At 46.4% G+C, this 16,725-nt stretch overlaps 1 protein-coding gene across 1 annotated transcript; it reads right to left on the bottom strand.

Annotated features, from left to right (window-relative positions):
- Nucleotides 1-202: 202 nt before the first annotated feature.
- Nucleotides 203-16,583, bottom strand: axin2 (axin 2 (conductin, axil)). The gene is made up of 11 exons (XM_018670866.2): nt 16,248-16,583; nt 13,867-14,787; nt 11,748-11,879; nt 9,544-9,646; nt 7,516-7,656; nt 6,884-7,416; nt 6,609-6,785; nt 6,270-6,485; nt 5,987-6,121; nt 5,027-5,194; nt 203-2,001 (listed from the first exon to the last, which is right to left on the bottom strand). The coding sequence occupies exons 2-11, from the start codon at nt 14,667-14,669 to the stop codon at nt 1,875-1,877; spliced, it is 2,535 nt and encodes an 844-aa protein (XP_018526382.1). The 5' UTR covers nt 14,670-14,787; nt 16,248-16,583; the 3' UTR covers nt 203-1,874.
- Nucleotides 16,584-16,725: the final 142 nt, after the last annotated feature.

Genomic DNA, 16,725 nt, shown 5'->3' with positions numbered 1-16,725 from the left:
CAAATGTCTCATTAACACATACTTAGATACTCTCCCTCTCTCCTTCTTACACTAAAACACACGGAGGCTCCGGTGGCCAAATTAATGCTGCATGTTTTAATTTCCAACAGGGAGTAAATTAAGAGCTGATAATGGATGCAAATCTGGCAGAGATTTCTCACTGGATCCAGTGAGTTGCACTCTCCACAGCGGGGTGTGTGTAGTGAAGTTTATTACGCACACACACACACACACACACACACACAATCACAACACTCCAATTAAAGCCAGGAAAACCCAAAGAACACCCAATCACAAGACACACATACAAAAACATGGGAAGCCATTTGCTAATTTGAAAAATAGAACATTTTAATAAAGGCTACATCTCTTCATAATTACAATAATTAAAGTACCGAGGCATCTTTTCAACTGAGCTCTATAGAACGCATAATTTACAGTTTACAAGTGGAGCCAAGGAAGCCATGAAAAATATTATAAAACATAAACATGATGAAACGGATACTAAAAGGCATAAAAATATCTTTTCAACATAAGGCCCCTTGAAAAACCAAGGGAGTAATAGGACCCTGAAAACTGGGTAAAACACGGCAAGAATCCATGTAGGCACAGCTTCTGTACTCAATTTAAACACTATGGACATAGTGTATATCGCCACCATCGTTATCATCTGCAGCTCATAGTGCAGGCTTCAAATACACACAGAGTAATCCTAGTCAAAAGCATCTCAGTCACACATACACATAAGTAAGCACGTTGGGGAGCACATCATAGAGCTTTTTGTTGGTAAATATTACTATTGGTGTAAACACATTTTGGGGACTCGAGGACCTGTTCAGGGCGGTTTCCTCTTGGTAAATACGTAGGCTATTTGTGCGATGCCTGCGCCACTGAAACAAAGGCACTAAGACGCGACAGATCAAGGCTAGCTGGGCAGAGACCCAGAGTTGGGAATTAAACATTAATAGCATTTTCATACACTGAGGGCCCTTCAGAGCAGAGGGGGTGGGGTGGGGGGACAGCCACAAATAGCACTGTAGTAGTAAATATATTATCAAACTTTAAGTGACAAGAGAGCCATTCTCAAAGCTTCAGCAGTTAAGCTCTCCAGCCAAGAGATCGGAGATGTCCCGTTAAATCTCCAGGAACAGGAGTGGAGTTTTTGAAGAGGTATTTTTGAAGTTTACAGTTCAATATGAGGGGCCGAAAATGAATAAAACCATTTCCTTTGCTTGAGAACTGATGCTCAGAGGGGGGGTTAAAAAAAAATCACAGGTGTGGAAATTGGAGAAGTTTCTCCAACTCCAAGCAGCTTGTCCATGGAGGAATAATAGGGGTGGGGCAGGGATATCTCCAATAAATAGCAATAGAAATCTTTACACAGCAATACGAGCATCACAATACAATGCAATGTACATGTATATCTGCATATACATATTAGCAATGTGCTAGCGAGTGCCGGTGGGCAGACACTGGCACAGGCAGGGTCAGGTAGGGTGTCAGTCTCAGATTTAAACCCACTGCCCCATTTCTTTGACAAGTGGTCATTCACCTAGAGTCTTTATAGTTTTCTCTCTTCTGGAAATATGGAGATGTTTTAGTCCAACAACAGTCCTTTATTTTCTTCAGTTCAAGGCGGGCTGTTCACATGATAGTCCTGCAATGGCGCTAACTTGTCCTCCTTCCTTTTTCTTCCCCGTATTTCATCCAGTCCATTTTCCAAGATCTCAATAACATTCCTTCAACATCTCCAGTCCGACAGTCTTAGCTTAAAAGACACACACTTTTTGTGTGTGAGCGCGTATGAAGGAGTACATCCATAGAGGTGTGAAGTGTTCGTGGGGAGTTTAATCCACAACATGGGCAGCATGGTCTCACTCCATCCTCTCCACCTTGCCCAGGATCTTGCCCTCATAGGTGGGCAGCAAGGAGCCATCGTCTGACACTTCCTCAAACACTGCGCCGCACTCAAACTCATCACTGGCTTTCTTGAAGTAGTACCTGCAACAGAAAGACACGAGAGGGTTAATACAGAGGGCCCGTCTTTTTCTTAAACTATATTAAGGCGACCTTTTTAACATCAAGCTTCGTTTCCGCCACCCACAAAAAGCCACTCAGTGTACAATGAACCAAGCCTGCTGAGCCTATAGACCAACTTCTCAGGGTGGGGTGGAACCTGCTGCTAAACAGTCTTGGTCTAAAATAAGAGACTCGCTCTCTTCATTCTTCCCTCCCTCCACTCCTCCTCTCTTTTACCTCTCCCTTTCCTTTTTCTCCATCACGTTGTGAGTTTTGTCCTAGCTAACAGGGGCCAATTAGGCCCATGCGCAAATGAAGGGGTCCTTTGACAAAGGCTGAAATTTTGGGTGCCTGCAAGTCTGCCTGTCATTACCCGCCGACTCCTACACACCCGCTCGGGACACACGTTTGAGGACACACATGCATGGGCTTTCACCCGCTCCTCTTCCCTTTTTCATTAGTACACGGGACAAAGAAAAGAACAGAGACAACGTAGAGGAGGAGGAGACGGAGCAAGCAGTACACTGTGTCCTTCCTCACCCCTGTTGATAGCATGAGCTCTTGCTGAGAGCTATAGGAAGGGCAGTCGACTGACAACTTTATGTGTGTGTGTGTGTGTGTGTGTGTGTGTGTGTGTGTTGAGGAAGAAAAAAAAAATATAAGGAGGGGCTTCTCGTCAGCCATGACTTCACTGGGCCATTAATGATGCAACCCCCCCATCCTCATTTTAGAGGAAGAGAAACCAGCAGGGGTGGGTTTGTTTGGGGGGGGGGGGCGTCCTTAGAATTCACTCATTAACTATGTAATGGAAAAATGCCTCGATTTGCTCCATGTGTGGGGTGACTGGAATGTTTGTGTGTGTGTTTGTGAGCATTTTGTTTTTAACGAGACGGGAGGCTGACAAAGTCGAACATGCAATACATATAAAATGAGAGCTACAGTCTTAAAACACATCCTTGCGAAAGGTGCCTGTGAGTGCACGCGCTCCAATCAGCACGAGGGTGGTCACTAATAAAAAGCAGCTACATTTCAAATACAGGAAGGCTTCAACTAAAGCAGAACACAAGAGGTCTCTCTGAAGAAAATAAAGAGTAAATAAGACAAAGTAGATAAATAAGACGACATGAAAGAGCACAAGACGCGCCTGATAATTGTATCCTCCTTTCCTATCTGGAGGAGGAGGTAAAAAAAAGAAAAAGTTGAGCCGTCCTACTCTGAAAAAAACAAAAAAGAAAATCTTCAAAGAGCCATGATCTTTTTTGCTGAGAGAGACAGAGACAGAGAGAGCCTGAATTTCCACTGGAACATGTTTTATGTGGCTAGATCTGTTTTTTCCCCCCTTCTCCCCTTCTCTCTCCGTTTGCACTGACATCTGGCACCAATATCGTCTGGCAGGGCCCAGCAGTACTGTTCTTTGTTGAACCGCTGCCATGTTGAAATGACCCAACTCCACACATTCTCTGGCTGCTATTAAAGCGCCGCACAGCTCTCTTTCCAAAAAATGTGGATGGTATGACACAGGAACTGAGACAGCGAGCCAGAGAGAAAAGAAGAGGGGTGTGTATGTGTATGTGTGTGTGCGTGTGTGGGGGGGCAAACAGACAGATGTGAAGAACTTGGAGCTAAGTGCTTGTCACATTTGTTGATCCAAAAACGCTGCACACATCTGGACAGGAAGAAGTTTCTAGGAGGTTCCTTTACTTTTTTTGGGTCCAGAAATCAAAGTTTGATACCTGCAGTTCTTAACACAACCCTCAACCGGTGCTTATCCTGGAGACCTGTGGCAGCCTAAACAATTGTGTTAAAAAAGTGTTTGATTTTTTCCCTCTTTAATGCCCACTGGAAAGAAGCAATCAAAGTAAAATCTCTTTCTACAAACACACATCGAAGCGGCGCGGCCTCAGTCAGGGCTCTGTAGTACGGCAAACAAGCGGATCTGGCATTTAACAATCTGCCTTTCAAAAATATCCATAAAATGATTACAACGTGTGTAAACATTGTGCATGTTCAACGCAAGCACATTCATGCGTGCACACATGTATACACACACATATACACACACACACACAGACCAGAGCAGGAAAAAAAGAGCCCCTGATAGCATCAGTGAAGAATTTGCACGCTGGCCATTTGTGTGAGTCTTTGTTGGTTGAAATGAAAGGGGCCGGGGCTTCAAAGCCATGTGTATTAAGTGTGCCTTAGCATGGAAATCAATACCAGATGGGACCCAAATCGCTGCAGTTCAAACTCTCCCACTAACCTCCGCACCACCCACCCTCCCTCTTGTCCTTTCCTTTTCATTGCACCCCCCTCAACACACACACACACAACACACACACACACACACACACAAACCACAGAGGCCTGAAACCTTCTGTACACACACATTGAAACAAACACTGATAACAGTGCTCCACACAGACATGTATGAAGCACAATCAAAGCATAATATTTAAGGTCTTTGAGGTCACAGGCACTGACCATAATTCAAAGAAATTTACCAGTAGACAATGCAGCTTTAAGCCTTTTGCAATTCAGCTAGCTAACATCAGACACTTGGTGGTTTTCTTCTGTCCTGCCCTGGTACTGACAATTTGGATTGCTCAAAATGTCACCATGTTATGACAAATGACACTAATGATCACAGGTTGCAAAGTCAGCCACACTGCTCTCATGCCACCGAAGACACTGAGAACCACTCCTCTGCCAATTCACCTACTTCTTGCCCACGTGATTGCCATTTTGGAAAAATTATAAAGCTAGCCCTTTCTAAACTTTCAGTTTCAGACCTGTGAGTCAGTTTGTGTTGGCACACCAAAAGACAACAGTCAACTTTAACAAATTCATTCTTCAAGGTCAATGAGCTGATAGCATTTTACTGTCAGCAGATACTGTCAGTATCACAATATCACAGAAGCACCAGTGGCAAAAGTTCACATTACCTCACAGAAATTACTCTTGTAAAATGTTGATCAATATCTGAGTGTTCAGATTTCAGATTACACACCTGTAGTTGCCCTTCTTGCGGAGCTGCTCCTTGAAGTGGCCCAGGGTGAGACTGTGGCTCTTCATGGTCCGCCGGTAGGGGATCTCCTCACCACAGAAAAAATATGTCACCACTGTCTCTCCACTGCACACCCCGTGGCTTCCTAAACCCTTCTTACACTCCTTCATCCTGAAAATGGACAAAGAGGGACAGAAAAGGTGTGTGAGAAGTAGTGGATGCCCCTGTGATACTTAACAAGAAAACACTCAAAAGAGAAATCAGAAACAGAGCGAAGCTTCTAAGGGACTCTGAGCAATGATCTGCAACTTGCAGCTAGAGTACAGAGGACAGTACTAGACTAGAAACACAAAAACAGCAGCCTGACTGAAGAATAACACTAGTGAGTGAGTGAGTGACCCAGTGCCATCATCAAGTGTGTGCTTGTGTGTTGTGTGTGCATTGAGAAGGGGCACAGTATTAACAATTCCCCTTCAGCTATGTCCAAGGCTTTGTAGGCCCACTTCAGAGGAGCTCTCTCTTTGCTAGGCTCTGCTCGCCCCAGCCGACTGCCAGCTCACTGAAGGACAGCCAATAAAAATGATACATATATATGAAAGGGATGTCTCAGTCAGGTGGTGCAGTGACTACACACTCCCCACACACAGCACAAACACACAAGATTCATGCAAACACAGAGGCAGAGCCAACCCTGTGTGTATAAAGCTTAATATAAGCTTTGCAGAAGAGGGTCACATTCTATTTGGGTTACTGTATGTGGACGTGTGTGATTGTGTTGTGTGTGGGTCTGCACATGACTATTCATCTGTCTCCCTACATGTATGATGAGCAGCGCAGGTGACAAGAAGGAATAGTTAAAAGGGTAGAAGTACACTGCGAGGTGGAGGCTATGGCTGAGAGGAGGAGGAAGAGGAGCAGAGAGGAGGAGAGGAGAGGGAGGGCAGGACGCTAGAGGCATCGTACTCTTCTGATTGGAGACTGGGGCTGGTCGTGAGGAGGCCAGCAGGGCTGGGATTCGCTAGAGACAGAGGGACGGACCCTCCACCCTGGACAGGCACTAGGTGGCTCTTCTCCCGCTGAAGACTGGACACTGAATGCCTGTAAAGAGATGTAACAGAAACTTTAATGCCATGATCAATAATAATAACTGATATTTCCTTCTGTGACACAAGACACCAATATGTGATGGCTAGAAATCATAAGCAAGCAGACCAAGAGCAATATTCAACAACTACTCTCTATGTACCTTTGCTTGGTGGTCTTGGTGGAGACCTCCTCCAGTCTACGGCAGGCCTCCTCCAGCTGGGCCAAAGTGTTGGGAGGGGGCAGGGGAGGCATGGCAGGGTCTTGGATGAACGGTTGGGCTGGCTGGTGGCTACGTAGGTGGCCACAACTTCCTCCACCACCCCATGTGTGTGTCTGGGTGGAGGAGCCTCCAAAGGATTTCTTGGTGCTCTGGGTGCTGCAAAGGCAAAAAGACGTAACATCATGAATCAACAACAAACAATAGAAAAATTGGGACATTTTGGACTAAAGTAATACTTAAAATTCATACAAAGCGCTCCAGGTATTAGCCACTGCTCACCTGTGAGACTTGTGCCTGCCTCGTTGTTTACTTTCCAGGATCCACTGCAACACATTTTGGGTGGGGTCTGTTGTGTCGCTGGGCAGCTGTAATGGTCCACAGTCCTCCATACACCTCTCTGCTACTCCATCCTCAGCCCCTGAACGACACACACGCCTGGATAGAGAGCTGGAACGCCTGGGCAGAAGAGAGGGAGAGAATTAGCATTGTTTATTTTTACACAATCAACACAAGAGAACTGGAAATAAAAGGGACACAAAGTGCCTGGAACTGACCCCATACTGTTGTCTGTTGAAATAGCCCCACACATCTCTCTGCCCAGGCTGCGGCTGCGCTGGTAAGGCTGGCAGGGCTGGCACTCCCCACTGCTGGAGCACAGGCCATGCACCCTGAGGGCTGCCTCCCTTTCAATCTGTTCTTTAGTCTTGGGACTGGCGTGATGGTGGATGTAGTGGTGGTGGATGTGTTTCGTGCTCTGCCTGCTTACGAGGGTCCTGCTGGGGCCCAAGGCCAGAGCGAAAGCCCCTTGGTCAGGACTAGAGACAGAAGAAGTGGAGGGCCCGGTCCTCACCAGGGCCTTGATTCCAATGCTGGCCCGGGTGAAAGGCGTGTGTTCTGGGGAGCTGGAGCGAGGTGAATGCCGGATGACAGCTGGGGACTGGCAGCCGGGGGTCTTAAGGACGCGAGAGAGATGTTCATCCAGGATGGCCTGGGGGTCTTCGTCAGAGGAGCCAGAAAGGAGAGTCAGGGGGTGGGGGGAGAGCTGGGGAGCACTTCCCATGATCTCGGTATCTTCTCTTTCCTCCTCCTGGTAAACACAGATAAGGCATACAAAGTCATCAACTTAGAAAAAACAACAACAACAGCAATGATTCACTTTTCCAGTAAAAACCAATCTCTCACACACCTCCTGAATCTGCTGTAGCCTCTCTTCCAGGGAGGTGATGGTGTCCTGCTCTCTCTTCAAGCTCTCAAGGCGGGAGATGAGCTGGGCTGCAAACTCTGCCGGCTCCATTGGGACCATCTCCTTGGGGGGACGGCGAGTACGCTTTGGGGAGAAAGAGATACATCAGCTGTTGTATCATCTGTCATATTCCTTCACGACCAAGCCCCAGCTCTACCCAACTTCTACAAAGACATCCATCCTCCTCTTGCCTCATCCATCTACATTTATGCATTGTTCTCTACCAGTACCTGCCCTGTCATTGGTGGTACTGATCAGGGCACTCTCATAGGCACCCAGGGCTATGGGGTTGGTTAAAAGGGGCGGCAGGCCTTGTGTATGGTCACGCTGGGCTAGGCCTTGGCTGGTTCCCTCTGTCATCATCAGCAGGCCTCTTTAAAGTCAGCTCACTTCAAAGGCTTCCTCGTCAAATATCAAACACTCAGTGGGGGGAGAATAGGGTGGAGGAGGGAGGGATGGAGGGATAGATAGATGGGAAGCAGTGGCTTTACATCTAGGAATAAAAGCCACATATCGACAGGGGGTGGAAGAGAACTACAGGGAGGAAAGGATGAGGGATTAAAAAAAATGGGAGAAGTTGAGATGCAGAGATGTGTGGTCACAGGAGGGGAGAAAAAGAGAAAATGAAGAGAGGGAAGGATTGGAGGAGAGAGATAAAGGTGCCAAAAAGGATGGGAGATCAGAAAGGTTGAGGTAATTTATTCCCCCCCTTGTCACACACTGGGCACCTTTGAGGTACAGTATAGTGACAGTATGAGAATGTGTATATGTGCGCGCACACACATCTGAAATTATTTGCATTTTTGCACTGGGGCTTTCTTGATTTTTCTTCCTCTTTTTGTTTCTCCCATCCCTTTGTAGTAGGGATGAAGGGGAGAAGAGACAGAAAAAGAGGAGCCGTCTGATGGAGCCTGGGGCTGGTGCACCATGGGAATGGCAGCCATCGCCAAAAATCAGACAGGAAACAAAAACAAGAATAAAAGCGAAAATAAAGCAAAAAGGGACAGTGGGAAAAGAGTGCCGAAAATCAATCTGTGAATCTTTTCTGAATACAAGTTACACTTGCTGCATGTCTTACAATGTTGAAAAAAGGGGGGAGCGGGGGGTCACATCAAGTTTATTTGAACAAGCTACTTATGTTGTTACTACTTCTGCAAGATGTCCCCTTGCCTCTGTTTAGGACCATTTCCTTTCCTTCACTAAACCTGAAGTTAGCTTCTATTAAGCCTTAAGCTACTAGCTCCCCTCTGACCCACTGAGACCTCACATGACACGCTCAAACTCTTCCCTTAGATCCCTCACTTTTAGGGGAGGGGTGCAGGCTGAGTGTGTGTGCATGTGTGTATGTATATGTAGGGGGGGTTGCTGTGGAAAAAAAAGGGGGCCAGCTCTGTTGGAAGTTGTCACTTCCCTGTGCGTTTGCTCCATTCATCCTTGGATCAAAGCGCTGCGTGTGCGTGCATGTGCGTGTGAATGTGTCTGAGTATCTTTGTGTTTTTGTTGGGGAACTGGGCTGATTTCAGAGCCCTCGGGATAAAGCGGCAGAGATCTTCCTCATCTCTTCTTATTCTCCATATTTACAGCATCAGTAGGGAAGAAAAACCCTGGTGTGTTCCGAGCGCTGTGGCGATAAACAGCTTAGAGACCTCCCCGTTTCCTGCAGACTTCAAGGAACCCTAATGGGGGTGTAGGTGACACCAAAGGTAGCGAGGGGGCTTGTATTTGTATGTGTGTATGTGCACTTACTTATGTGTGTGCGTGTGTGTGAGTGGGAGGCTGGGTCTTTGACGTTACCCTTCAGATCTTTGCTGGTGTTGTTGAATTGAGAATGCCGAATACAGTTTGTGCGGTACTATTCATAGAACCAAGAGAGACCCGGAACAGAGGGTGGTATGGAAATTAGACTGTGGGACCCAGGTTCAAAAAGACTTCTGAGCATGTGTGGTTATGTGTGTGCATTCGTGTACTTACAGGGAAAGCAGGCAGAAAGACTTGGCTGTTCATCCTCATGTTGCGCTGCATCTCTCTCTGTAGCTGTTTCTTGGAGCCCAGTTTATACGGAGGGATGCCATCTCTGGGGGTGTACAGACAGATCACAAAGGTCAATTACCCAATGACATACATCATTAAAGACCAAACAGCCACTCAGGAAGAAGCCTGTTAGCCAACTGGGTAGATCAAACACATTTCAAGCAAGAAGAAATCTAATTTGTTAATTCTCCTATCCATTTTGTTTTTCATCTTTCAGGCTTAATCCTAGAACAAAGAAGATATTCAGAGGTAAATCATGCCAGCATTTCCGGCCTTGCATGTGTGTCGGAGCAGATCGGGCTACATGGTTCTGAGTGAGGTGGTAAGAGATTTTGTTTGCCCTAGAAATGACACTCATTTTCAGCTCTGGCTTCAGCACAGCACTGGGCACCCTGCTGGGCAATTCCTTTCAACATTGTGCGCACGCACGCACGCACGCACGCACGCACACACACACACACACACACACACACACACACACACACACACACACACACACACACAATGCAATCACAGTGCACTCTGCTCTACTGGCCAGAAGTAGTGTCAGCATTAGCATTCCCCTACTGACTTTCATGTATAGCTGAGGACACTGTTAGCATTAGCTACTCATTATACTTATTCAAAGAGTTACTGCAGGACAAGACCCAAGGGTGCAGCTAACCTGGTTAAATCTATCTCAGGGACTGAATGGCTGACTGGCTAAAAAATGAAATCAAACAACAAACAGCAAAGCTCAAGCTTCAAACTGAAGCACTTGACAGTGTAAAACAGTGTCTTTTCTCCCATGCTAAACAGCAGTTTCCTGGTGACCTAGCCTAACTGAGGAGCACTTTTCCACTTTTGCTTTGAAATACCACAGTCATGCGCATAAGCAACCACCCCCCCCCCACCCCCCCAATCTTCATTTGGCAAGCGCTGCCGCAGCCAGCCTCTGATCTCCGCACATCAAAAGGCTGGTTTGTAAGATAAGGTAATGTTTGAAGTCTGCGCAGCTGCATTCCCCAGCGTCCAAGCAAATCCATAAATAAGATATAAGCAAAAATCCCCCCTCCACCACTCTCTTTCTCTTCCCACCCAACCGCCTCCTCCCCCGTTGCTTTTTCCCTTTTCTATTCTTTTCTTTATCTGTAAATGAGATTCAAATGTTTATGGGTTCTTTTAACTGACCTAAAGAGAGGCAGATATTCTGATCAAGGCCAGAGCAGGCAGGAAATGAGATGGGTGGGGGTGTCGCTATGACCAGGGCTTTGTCATTGCATTGGGTCAAAGTACAGCAGAATAGGACTATATTGGCCTCGGCCCCTTTGAAGCTGGGCCTGTTTAGAGATATGCCTGAGCAGAGGGCTCCTTGTTGTAAAAAAAAACCTCTTTATAGCTGCCATATTTACGTGCAGCCCAGCCCACTGGTTGCACTAAACATCAGTGTCTCAGTATCTTTAGCTCACGGTTTCCCTGACATCATTCACGTAGGCCTTGACGCCTCCCATGTGAGATGAGGTAAAGAAGAACTTGTACCAAGATTTTTCTGCTTTCTGTCCAAAACCAGCTGACATGGGTTCTCCTGGCCTTGAGCTGTGCACCATGCAATGACTTCATAGTACCTTGTCACTTGAGAAACACGTGATTACGCAAAGTAATCCTTTAAAAGAACGAGGCCCTAGGCATGTACACAGATAAGCTCAAACCACATACTAGCAGTGGCATTATTCACTATTTTTGTGCTGAAACAATTTGTCAATCCATAGGCATTTAATTGACAACAATTTTGTTAACTTATCAATCATCATTTAGCACGGCTTTGGATTGTTGCTCAGACAAAACAGGTTTGCATGGGCTCTCTGAATTTGTGACATTTTATAGACTAACACAGACAATAGACTACTTATTAATGAGTTAATCAAAGAGGGTACTGAGCAGATTAGTCGATATTTGAACTCACCATTAAATACTTTGTGAAACCACCTTACCAACAACATGTCCACTGATGCATTAAATGTAAAGCCTCCCTACTCATGGCCATGCTCCACTTTGGCCAAGACTCACAACAGCCAGCTGAAGAAAGGTGTCATTTATTCCTGAAACACCCTCCTGTGCTGGCATTCACATACACACACTCATATGTTTGGTTAATATTCACTTACACACTGCTGTCAGTCACAGACATGGCATCGTCGGTCAAAGCATCACTGGACACCTCGCTATCATTGGTGCTGCTGACGGGGGCAAAGGAGCCCACATGGCAGGGGTTGATGGAGTCTCCTCTCTTGTACGATCTGGGGAGGTTACACAAGCAGGGGTCAGATTAAAGCTAATGCAGCACTGTGAAACAGCATCCAACAGGTGGGTGACATTTAGTTTCTACTTCCTGAGGAGTGACTTGTGCGTATTTCACTTGTGTTGAGGATCTAAGATGAGGACAGATTGTACAATGACAGTAAGAGGAGAAGTGTTTGAATTAGATAGTCTGCATATGTGTATGTAACCTTGTCTGCTACCTATAACAACTACTCCCTGTAATGAATGAATATGACTGGCTAGTCTGAGGCCAGGCAACCTCCTCCCCTAAAATACAAGTTCATATACACTGGGAAAACGTTTCTCCTTATGCCCCATTTATGCTGTCTTAAATGGCCCGCAATTTCTCTCTTTCCATTTCTCTCATTCACACTCACTCTTTCCTCGGCATACATCTCCTGCTGTGTATGCATTCTTGCCATGGTACAGGAGGGGGGAGAAAAGGGAAGAGTGACCCAAAGAGAAAAAAAGTATAGAGCGGAAGCATGAGAGTGTGTCAGAGAAGGAAAGAAAGGGGAGAAGAAAAAAAGGGGGGTCTTCATGAGGAGGGAGAGACCCAGCATGACTAAAGCTCTAGGCCCCCAGCTCCAGGCTGACCTTCAGAGGGGCTTGCAAAGAGTCAGGTATTTAACACAGCTGGCCTTGCATTCTTCCCTCCCTGCCTCTCTCTCACCCCCTCATTTATACTTTCTCCTCCCTCCCTTTCTTTCATGAGGTGCACCCCCCTGCCCTCCCTCCCACTACTCGCCCCCCCCGTCCTTCCTTTCCGCTCTCTTTCCCCTCACTTTCGCTCCAAAAGCATGCCTCGTAGTCCCCATCCCTGAGTTTTCAAAAGGAAAAAAAGATAAAAGTGGAGAAGGCGGGGGAAAGCAGCAAAGGAGGGAATCAGAGGAGAATTGACGCAAACAAGAAAAGAGGGAAGAAGAAAGTGAGAGGGTTGGGGGGTGGGGTGGGGTGTTGATTTTGTACTGTTGCTGCTGCCATTCAGGGTTTGTTTTCCTTTTTTTAAAAAAAAAAAAGAAGAGAGAACCTGAGATGAGAGGAGGTGAGGAAAGGGAAGCAGAAAAGGGAGAAATGAGTTCCACATGTTTTGAATCTGTAGGGTGACAATGGGAGGGGAGAGAGAAAAGGCACAGGGGCTCCATGTCAGAATAAGGCTTTTCTACCAGTTTGGCCAATGACCATTAAATTAAAAGAAAAATCTTGGATGTGAACAGCCCAACACCATCTCTACCAGCACACAGAAACTGTCAGTAGGTAGCTGTCAGTTTTCTTGGCCTGTCATGTCCGCTACAGAAGTTAAGATCTTAGTGCAACTTGTGCTTTAGTGCTGCATGAGCAACAGCAACATCAAAAGAAGCTCCAGTGTTTGCACTCCTTGTCATAATTTTAACTGGGTATTTATGATTACTTCTATTCTATAGGCTTATAAAACCCTCTAGAACAACCTATATTTATGTGGGATGCATTATCAAATGTTTAAATTGGACAGGCAGAGATGGGAGGCTACAGTACATCTATTCCAAAGCACCATCTATAGATCAACTATAGATTTACATCTCTGTCAAAAGCTTGAAGACAGTGTGGTGGTACAGGAGGAAGCATAGCATAGCAATGTCATCATCTATTATTTGCTGGCTGGGTCCAGAGCCAGTCGTGCTCTGTGAACTTTTCCTGTGGAAGACGATCCCTCATTCTGCGGAACTATTTCAAAGCTCCGGAAATCCAGGCCAGCGCCAGCAGAGGGCTGCTGCTGGAGATGGTGAGAGGAGCCAGAGAGAGCCAAGGAGCGAAAGACAGACAGAGTTTTCTACAAACTTAACAGAAACCCTGGAGTGAGGTGCAGGAAAAATGTGTTTCCCACTTTTGCGCGCAGGAAAAATCTGTAAGTTGTATATATTATTTACACACAGCATGGATTCAGGTTCTAAAGCTAAATACAGTTTAAAGATGCTGCAGCCATACCTGTATCCCATCACCTCCACAGCCCTCATGGAAACGGCCCCCCTATGCGCCTTCGCTGACAGTCCAACGAGCGCTTTGGCTTTGAAATCACAACTCCACTCCTCCTCTTCATTGAGCGTGGGCAGGTATCCACATACAACTTTCAGGTCGCCCAACCCGTTCGAGTTGACGTGATTCGGGTTTTCCCCCCCAGTCCTCACGTACTCGAGGTAAATGTCAGAGGTCAGAAACATCTGGTACGCGTTCTCCTCCATGTTGGTTTGGATCTCGGTCTGCGCCTGGTCGAACATTGCAGAGTCTATGTGTTGCTTCTTGATATTATCCCGTATGAAGGTTTTAGTCGCGGGCTTGAGCTGTTTCGCGACAATGCTATTATTTTCAATGTAGCGCTTGTAAATTGCTTTGGCGACTCTCTGTGTTTTGGTATCCTTGAGGTCCATTTGCCTGAAGCCATTGCAGGCGAACCAAAAGTCTAAAGTATCGACACATTTCTCTCGCTCCAGGAATGTCCTAAAAAGTAGAGCACCGTCCTGGTCCCCGAGGAGAGAGTGCAAAGACTTTGTCCACCGGGAGAGCGGTGAATCCGGGGAGGCACTCCCCTCTGGCTCCCCAAGACCATCCTCGTTCCTCCTCGCCGAGGAGCCCGGAGAGCCGAGCAGAACCGATTTGGGGGGTTCCAAGGTTTTCATCATTGCGAGCTTGCCGGGGTAGCAGGGCGCCTCGCCCTCCTCCCCAGGCACCGGGGGTCGAGGAGCATCTTCTCGGAAACTACTGGCGATATGGTCCATAAGCGCCCGGCTCATGGCTCTGAAGACAGCAGGAGAGAGCCTGTGTGTTGTTCGCCTCCTCTGAGCTTCTACTGTAATCTCCTCACTCTCTTATGTCAGCGGGGGAGCTTCTCTCTGGCTGCCCGTCTTCTCTCTGAAACACAAAGTATTGATCTAATCAAAACCAGATCCGCCCCAACTTCAAAGGGGCAGAGACGCTGTAAGAGTCTTTTCAGCCCCTCACTGACTTGTACAGAAAAAGACAGGCTAGTTCACAGGAGGAAAAAAAATCTGAGAAAACGCTGCAGCAGCATTACATAAACTGCAGTCCTTCATATCTCAACCTGGTATGTGATTTCTACCGAGGCGCTATCGGCTACAGGACGCAAATTAAGAATTTAACAGTGATTTCGCATATGCACTGCCGAGCAGAAAACCACCTGAACGATGCATTGACTGAATTTACATCGTCTATGACACGAGTAGTAGTAGTCATTACGCGTATGTCAAGCGGGGTTGTGAACTGAACACCATTAATAAGTCATTTATCCTTCAGAATGCCAGATCATTACGCACGGACGCGGCTTTATTAACGCTTCCGGATCCATCACGGCTGATGTCAGGGTTATAGCCCGGCTGCCCGCTGCAGAATGCAAGCACATGTCTCTCTGTCCCATCCTTGGCACTTTTTTTGTCCGAACAGTCACTTCTACGTCTCTACATCTCATCACATAAGCGACTAAAAATCACATCAAATCGAGCCTGCCCGTGAATACCTGTAGGACACTGATGTGGGACAAACTCGGAAAGATCGAAAAACGTGACCAAAATAGTCAATGGAGTTAACTGACTGCTGCTGCTGGTGCTGTATATGTGTTTGTACTACTACTCACGGGGCTTTAACGTGCTCAAATGGTTAAAACATCCAACTATCTGTTGTTCCATTATCGCAGAGATTATTCGCAGTTTGTTACAGATGATCGCTGCTACACCGCAAAGCACCAACGTTACAATGTATCAGCGGCTGATGTGCAAACATTGCAGATGTCACTTCGTATCGCTGACACTCGGTTTAACCGCTGCAGCGTTAAACTTGTCAGAGATAGTACGAAAAAAAAGGCTCCGGACACCACTACAACTTCAAATCGTTCTGTACCAATAACCCTGCGCTGTATCCTCTTGACAAAATAGCCAACTATTCAAAATTATATTCAATGACACTGTGTACATTGCAACGTACACTGAAGTTAATGCAGTCACGTAGTCTTTAGTCTTTTAAAGTTTCTCTGATGTTACGTTCAAGGCGAAAAAACAACCCCTCTTTAACGTCCAATCCCATGTACACCAAAGTCTCACATCTTGTGGGGGAGGAATTCCACAAAAAGAAACCAGCACTTCTTAAAACAACTTCTACTTCAAGTATGAAACCACACAACATGGAAAATAAAATGAAGTGAATGCTATAGAAACGCTCTAACGCGTTTTTTGGTCATTAAACGTGACAAAAGCGGTTCATTTTCCCCCAGAACATTACTTCAAAGGCGAGTCAACAGCACATCAAAGGGAACTCCAATGGGGGCCAGTTTGAGGAGGCACACTACTCTTGTAACTTACCATCGATCCACGAGTTCGCTCCTCAAAATTAAACTCCTGTTGTGTTTAATTGTTTTCTTTTTATCCACACAAAAAACAGTGCGTATAATCCACAGTACTCGTCCACATACAGTCCGTTCAGGTTTGAGTCGGTTTACGGAGAGAAAAATGCACTCGAGAGGAAAAAAATACCGCTTTTCTCCCTCCTCCCTTTCTCCTCCCTATGGTTTCAGGCTGCCATGCCGCACGGTAGGTCTCTCCTGTAGGCGACTCCAACACCAACTGAACCGAGAGGCTGGAGCAGCGCACTTCAAAGTGAGGAACCGACTGCCGGGTCCCGACAGCTGCATAAAAAACAATTGCAGCCTGGCGCCTCCGAAAAAAAGAAAATAAGCGACGGAGATTCCCAGATACGTCGCAGTCACTCTGAATGAAACGTATTTTAAAGGTTGTTCGTTTTATTTCTTGACCTGCGAGCCTTTTGCCACGTATTACCAAT

This window comes from Lates calcarifer, linkage group LG11 (genome assembly GCF_001640805.2).
Source record: "Lates calcarifer isolate ASB-BC8 linkage group LG11, TLL_Latcal_v3, whole genome shotgun sequence".
Lineage (NCBI taxonomy): Eukaryota > Metazoa > Chordata > Actinopteri > Centropomidae > Lates > Lates calcarifer.
The sequence above is the reverse complement of the archived record's forward strand: the minus strand, read 5'-3'. Positions and strand labels throughout refer to the sequence as shown.